Source organism: Eretmochelys imbricata, chromosome 18, assembly GCF_965152235.1.
Source record: "Eretmochelys imbricata isolate rEreImb1 chromosome 18, rEreImb1.hap1, whole genome shotgun sequence".
NCBI lineage: Eukaryota > Metazoa > Chordata > Testudines > Cheloniidae > Eretmochelys > Eretmochelys imbricata.
In genome coordinates, this window is record NC_135589.1 from 7554570 (window position 1) to 7561799 (window position 7230).

At 47.8% G+C, this 7230-nt stretch overlaps 1 protein-coding gene across 3 annotated transcripts; it reads left to right on the forward strand.

Annotated features, from left to right (window-relative positions):
* Positions 1-309: 309 nt before the first annotated feature.
* On the forward strand, positions 310-2136 carry ACTL8 (actin like 8). Of its 3 annotated transcripts, none has more exons than XM_077837136.1 (3): positions 328-456; positions 580-693; positions 1372-2136. In XM_077837136.1, exons 1-3 carry the CDS (start codon positions 328-330, stop codon positions 2134-2136), a joined length of 1008 nt encoding a protein of 335 aa, XP_077693262.1. The 3 variants fall into 3 exon arrangements, with proteins under 3 accessions (XP_077693263.1, XP_077693262.1, XP_077693264.1); XM_077837138.1 differs by having other exon boundaries at positions 340-693; positions 1372-1632; positions 1798-2136; XM_077837137.1 differs by having other exon boundaries at positions 310-693.
* The last annotated feature ends 5094 nt before the right edge of the window (positions 2137-7230 follow it).

Genomic DNA, 7230 nt, shown 5'->3' on the forward strand with positions numbered 1-7230 from the left:
GCTGGCCAAAGAGGCCTTGGAAAGAGCTTAGGTATTTAGCAGCCCTCAAACACTGGCAGGTACAACATCCTTTCCAAAAACTCCCAGTCCCAGCTCCTGATGTCTCCCCTTAAGGGTCCCTATCTAGAAGAAACAGACTAAGTGCCTCATGGGGCACTTAATCACACCTATAGTCAATCATTATCCAAGCATCTGTGTAGGATATGCATATATTTAAGCCAACTACTAGCTTCCAATGCCCTGAGATGCTCCCTCAGCAGGAGCAGTTGACTTGCCTTTTACCTAAAAGTTTGGTCTTTCTCAGTCTCCTTATTCAGACCCACCAAAATGGCCGAAGAAGAAATTGCTGCTCTCATCATTGATAATGGCTCTGGGATGTGCAAAGCTGGCTTTGCTGGAGACGACGCCCCTCGTGCAGTGTTCCCCTCCATCGTCGGACGCCCAAGGCACCAAGGAGTCATGGTTGGGATGGGGCAGAAGGACAGCTATGTGGGTGACGAGGCCCAGAGCAAGAGAGGCATCCTGACCCTGAAGTACCCGATTGAACATGGCATTGTCACCAACTGGGATGACATGGAGAAAGTGTGGCACCACACCTTCTACAACGAGCTCCGTGTTGCCCCAGAGGAGCACCCTGTCCTGCTGACAGAAGCTCCCCTGAACCCCAAGGCCAACAGAGAGAAGATGACCCAGGTGAAGTATTGCAACTATGTGTGTATCTTCCATGCCTGTGTTACAGCTGACTTAAGTGGGTGTCGTCTTGGTTCTCCCCCCCCGCTTGCTTCCCTGATGTTTTCTGGCACCCCTGCCACTTCTGCTTCCAAGTTTCTTGGCTGTCTCTATTTTTGTCTGATGCTGAGTGTCCAGGTTTTAAGGTCTCCCAGGGAACCAGTCAAACAGCACTTCATGAGACATGTCAAAAGTCTCAAGCTCTTGCTGGGGTCAAACAGACCTATCTAGAGTGAAACTCATAAGACTTCAGAAACTGTCACCTTTTTCCTCTACCAGCTGAATTCCAAAGAGGACAGGTGAGGCAGAGGTGAGCTAAAACTAACATTCAGAGTTGTCTTCTGGACATACTTTCATGCCAAAGGTGTCTTTGACTTGCTCTAGTTGTCAATCAGCATAGTATCCAGGTGCCTGTGTGGTCTCTTATGCAGCTCCAAGATTACACCGGCATACTGTTCACAGCAGAAGTCCTTCTAGTTCAGCAGGGGGAGACTTGGGTTTTGATGTTTGAGCCCAGAACAGTCTAATCTTGGTGTTGTCTGGGTCTAGCCCTGGTTAGCTACAGATTCAGGAACCAGTACTTGGTTGCAGGCATGGACAGCTGATCCCTGCAGTACAGTAAAAATGTCTCCTTTCTCCTAGATCATGTTTGAGATGTTCAACTGCCCTACCATGTATGTGGCCATCCAGGCTGTACTGGCCTTGTATGCCTCTGGCCGTACCACTGGCATCGTGATGGACTCTGGTGATGGCGTGACCCACGCTGTGCCCATCTACGAAGGCTACGCACTGCCTCATGCCATCCTGCGCTTGGACTTGGCAGGCCGTGACCTGACCGACTACCTCATGAAGATCCTGACCGAGCGGGGCTACAGCTTCACCACCACGGCCGAGAGGGAGATAGTGCGTGACATCAAGGAGAAACTATGCTACGTTGCCTTGGAGTTTGAGCAAGAGATGGCTGCAGCTGCTACATCTGCCTCTCTGGAGAAAAGTTACGAGCTGCCCGATGGGCAGGTGATCACCATTGGGAATGAGCGGTTCAGGTGCCCGGAGGCCCTCTTCCAGCCCTCCTTTCTGGGCATGGAGTCCTGCGGCATTCACGAGAGCACCTTCAACTCAGTCATGAAGTGTGACATCGACATCCGAAAGGACCTCTACGCCAACACAGTGCTGTCTGGCGGCAGCACCATGTACGGCGGCATCGCGGACCGCATGCAGAAGGAAATCGCTGCCTTGGCCCCCGGCACCATGAAGATCAAGATCATTGCCCCAGTGGAGCGCAAATTCTCAGTCTGGATTGGTGGCTCCATCCTGGCTTCTCTCTCCACCTTCCAGCAGATGTGGATCAGCAAGCAGGAATACGATGAGGCTGGTCCATCCATAGTTCATAGGAAATGCTTCTGAATCCTGTAGCAAGATGGAAGTGTCAGATGTGCCTGGGCAAAGTACTGTGTTCCTTTAAGATAGGAACAGCTTAGAAAGGAATATTTCCGTAAAGGGTTGTCTGCTTAACATATCCTATTTAAGATTGCTTTAGACCTTTCCAAACTAAGCAAGTCCCATTCCATATAACCTAATGCAGTGTTCACCTGTAAAAATGTGCTAAACCCCTCGTACTCGTGACTCATCACAAGGTTAAGAGGTAAAACCACATTAATGTGAGGCTACGGATGTGTCGCCAACTAACAGCATTCTTCCCTCTTCCTTGTCATTGTCCTGTCATATTCTTAGGGCTAGAGATGAGATTGGTGCAAGATGTATTCAAGGTCAGGCATCTAAAGATTGAGTAATTATTCCATAACTCCTCTTCAGGGGCTGGCAAGTGCAAATGTTAATTGCCAGTTAATTCCTGCTGGTACAGTAGGGAGACAAGGGGCCTGTCTGCTTTTTTTTTTCTCACCCAACTGTACCAACAAATTGCCATGGGGGCTAAAGGCTACTCCAGGCTACATGTGCAAGCTGCTGTATTCATACTAATTTGAAGGAAATCTCTGTACATTGGGAAGATTTAAGAGTTTGTATTGTCATTAAGGCAAAGTGGAGAATTGTAACATGCAAGGATAGTCTTGTGATCAAGGGAAATTTAAAAATTAAATATTTAAAGTGCTTTGCAGGACTGACTGAATTTCTTTGGGGAAGGGATTGGGACAAGACTGTAGAGGTTTCTGCTTTCACAAAGACCATTCCTTTTGGTCCAAGGATCAAATGTTGCACCTTTAGCAGGATACATACTCATTTTCCAGCCTCCTGGCGGGAAAGAGGGCAGAACTAAATGAGTATCTGACATTGCAACCAGTCATTGGTGGCAGATCTGGGTATATGGTGGCAGACTATTGGGGGATGCTTGTCCAGACAGCACTGCCTGATTTAAGGACATGTCTGCTTCCGGTGGTGGTGGATCAGTTAATGGCTGGAACTAAGTCACAAAGCTACATGATTAAAAAGCAGCTGGCTTTTTTCAGAGGTGCTGAGCCTCCATTGACTGACTGCAATGGGAGCCATTATATGCTCTGCATTTCTGGAAAATGGACACTGAGGGCAGGTCTACACTACAAACCTGCATTGGCACATCTGTGCCACTGTAATGCTTCCGGTGAAGAGACTAAGCTGACAGGACAGAACTCTCCATCAGTTTAACTCCACCTCTATGAGAGAAGGTAGCTATGTTGGCAGGAGAATCTGTCTCTTGCAGACATGACGACACCCCTATGTAGACCATGCTAAGATTGGCATAACCATCTTTCAGGTGTGGAATATCCACACCCGAGAGCAACATAGTCATACCAAAGTAAGTGCATAGACCTGGCCTTATGCTCCTAAATCTGGATTAAAACTAACTCCAGCTACCCATTTCCAAAACTCTGCCTGGAGGCTGGGCTTTTCATTAGTGTTCCACTCCAATCTTTAGGTTCCTAATATCTGCCCCATTCCCCAATTGAATTTGCTCTTGAGGCACACTGCTAGTTTCAGAGCACCCTCTAAGCGTGTAATTACAAAAGGTCAGGTTTTTTTAAAGGACTCATTAGATTTCTTAAAACAGGTCCTTAAGATTTTTCAAGGATGTTGAATGCCTAGAGATCTCCACTGAAAAGCACAGGAGATGGCCTTCATCTTGGGGCCAAATTACTTGAGGTACTTTAGTGCTAAAACTCCTGTTAGCCATACTGACTTGGTATGACCGACCACCTCTGGTGCGGACTCAATCACCTAGCAATTGAGCCTGCTCTGGCAGTAGAGGCTCCTGCAGTGAGGTTCAGAGGTCCTTCAAACAGTCCCTAATGACGAGGGTGCCCTGCATAACAGAAATGCCCCCAAACCATGTTCAGATGCATTAAACTAAACCTCAGCCTGATGGCTTCAGTTGCTCTGCACTTTGGGCACGGGGGCTCAATAGCAGTTGCTCACCCCCCACAGACATCAAATGCTGGGCTAACACCTTAGGTGGTGTGAGGGTTTCTTTAGCTTGGGGTGGGAGAATATGACCAGGACTCCATTTTTGCTTTTCATTTTTTAACTCAAAAGGCAACATCTAGCCTTTACATTTAAGTATAGAACAAAACGTGGCACAGAATTAAGAACAAGCTTGGCATTTTAACATGCCTCACCCTGGGACACACAATCTTGCCTTTGAACTTTAAATAAAAGCTGCTGTCAGCTTCACACCACTGTCTTGCCACCCAGAATGCCAGTGAAGTGTGAACAGGTAGCCAAGAAACCCCTTCAGGAAGAGCTGGCTGAAGATCGATGGCCAGAAACTATGAAGATGAAAGCTTCCCACTCCTGTGAGACTATAGAGGGAAGCCATCCCTTTAGAGGCCAGTCAAAGGGAAACCACCTCTTCTCCCACCACCTCCACAAGCCTTCCTTCTGCATCAGGGCCAGGATAAGGGTACAAGTATTGTCTAATTTAGTCCTGTGTCCCTGAATTGTTTCTAGCTAAGAGTGACATGGCTCCCAAAGGAAATGCAATGGGGTGTGTTTCAAATGTTTCTTTATTCTGGCTAATGCAAAAAAGTTTGAGATCCTGGGAGGAAGGGCAGCAATATCCCCACTCTTTCAGCAGCAAAAGAAGCCATTTGGTATGGCTGGAGCTCAGAAAGGTGGGCTAGTACAAGTGCTCACATAGCATGCAACCAGGAAAAAGCATTTCTAAAACATGCTGAAGTTTTTAAAGGGGGTGGAAGTGGATGGGCTTCCATTATCTAACCCCTGTGCCCTGGAGGTCAAAATTTTGGTCAAAGCAGCCACTGGAGGCCTGTCAGGGTGAATGTTCATGTAGATACTGTTACCTTAAAGTCAACAGAACACATTGCTCTACATCAGTTGGGGTGTGTAATCAGGAGACAAATTTTAGGTGTGGACATATGTAAAACAAGGTCAAAACATACAGACTTAAGCTGGTGTAACTTTGAAGGGCAGGCTGGCCCTTAGTAGTTTATCAATAGAAGGAGCTAGCAGGATCCTCAAGGCAATGAGATGCCCCATCCAGGCTATGAGTTGGGCTGGGCCACTTTTAATATTTTGCCAGTGTCACGCTTCTAACAGGCTCTTGTATGACTATCTGAAAGCAGGAGTGGAATGCTGAGAGATGGAGGGGGATGAAAGCGCCTAGCAGCTGAGGTTGCAGGGCTGAATTACCCTGCAGCTGTATCTGCCACCCCAATGGCCCTGGCCCTGCCTGTCTAAGATAAGCTGGTTCTGGCTACACAATCAAACCTTTCCAGAAAGTGCTCTACTCAGAGCCTCTCAACCCTTCCTATTCCTTTGTTAGCTCCACCTGTCTGGGAGGTGGAAATGGAATTAACTGGCATTTGTAGCAAATCCCTCTCTGTTAAGTCTGCAGCAACAATTCCTGCTCTTGGAAATAAAACAAACTCCGCTCTTTACAGCTGTAGTCTAAAGATGAGCTACTTAACTGCCAGCCAGCTCCATGTAAGCTGTTAATGGCTCCTGAATACATAGGGAGCTGGGAGCCAGGAGCTGTCTCCTCTGGTCTGATCAAAGTGAACAGTGTAAAACTAAAATCCGTGGAGGTATTTTTAGACAAAGCCTCAGACTTACACTAGAACTTAAACTTAGTAGTCAGAGCAGCAGATCTGTGCATTTCTTCTCTCAGATGCTCAGCCAGGCTGTCTTTAAAGGAATATATTGAAATTAAACCCCTGGTGTGCAGCAAAGGGGGAAACCTGAGACATAGTAAAGGAGCCCATCCTATAAACAGGCCCTCTCTGAACAGCTGCTATCTAGAGTGATACCTTTCACGCATGTCTGCCGAACAAGGGTTTCCATGGAAATGACCAGCTTCTTCAGAGGGGTGACTTGGGGAAATGCATTCCTACAGCCAGCAAAGGTGAAAGCCAAGCACAAAGCATGGGTGGGGTCAGGCAGGGCAGGTCCAGCACCCTCATGCTGTGGGGTTGCGGGGTTCTCAGCAGTGGCCCTTTGGGAATCAGCTTAGTTGGACACTCCAGCCCTCGCTGACATTGAATCGACCTCTTGAATGATCTGCTAGAGACTGGTTTCACGCTCGGAACTTACCTCATTTTGGCATGTTCTTCTGCAGCTACATTTGTCTTTGCCACGTGTACAACCTGGCCTAGGGTGGTACCTTCTACCACACAAGGAGGTCTAAGCATCTCATGAGTAGGCATTGCTGCCCCCCAAGAGCTAGGTGAATGCTATCTGGCTTGAACATGGGGAGAACTCAGGCAAAGATCCACTCGGATTGCGGTGTGTGCAGGGCAGGGCCAAGAATAGCACTGCATGCAACGTTCCCTCTAATTTTTGACAGGCTGTGTGTGCAAAAAATTTCTTCTGTGCAAATTTCTGTGCATGCAGTGTTTTGCTATGTGCGCGGGGTTTAGGATCTGTGTGCGTGGGCACACGCGCAGAGCTTAGAGGGAACAGTGACTGCAGGGTTCTGAGTTTGATCCAATGCCCGCTGGGAGCCTTTCCATTGACGTCGCTGTGTTGGAAATCTCTGTCTTGCTTTGTGCCTAGCTAACGTAGTGATAAAAAGGAGGAAGCGAGTGTATTCATATTCACTTTGGGGTCACTTGCACCAGCTCTTCCTACTTAGTGTCTGTTGACCAACCAATCTAGCTGACCTCGCCAGGGTGATTGTGTTTTGAAGCAAAGATTGCCTATCCCTGGCACTTGAAAAAGAGGAAGGCATGAGGAACAAAATACTAAAACACCCTGAATGCCACTTAAGATTTCAACGTGACAACGGAGACGAGAACTCTGATCTTCCTGCTTCAAAAGCACAAGCCCCTGCTGCTTGAGCTGCAGGAGAATCTCCACAGTATAGGGCCCATGACACACAGTCAAGCAGTTCTGGCTTTGCTGTGGTGCCCAGGCTAGCTCCATTCTTGCAGGACGTATGGTGATTTTACAAAGTCAGGAACTGAAGTGGGTATCTGCTGTGAATTATTACAGCCCTGACCCCTGGTTTTGCTGGTTTGGGACTAGAGGTCAAGCTGAAAAGCATGACGGGTT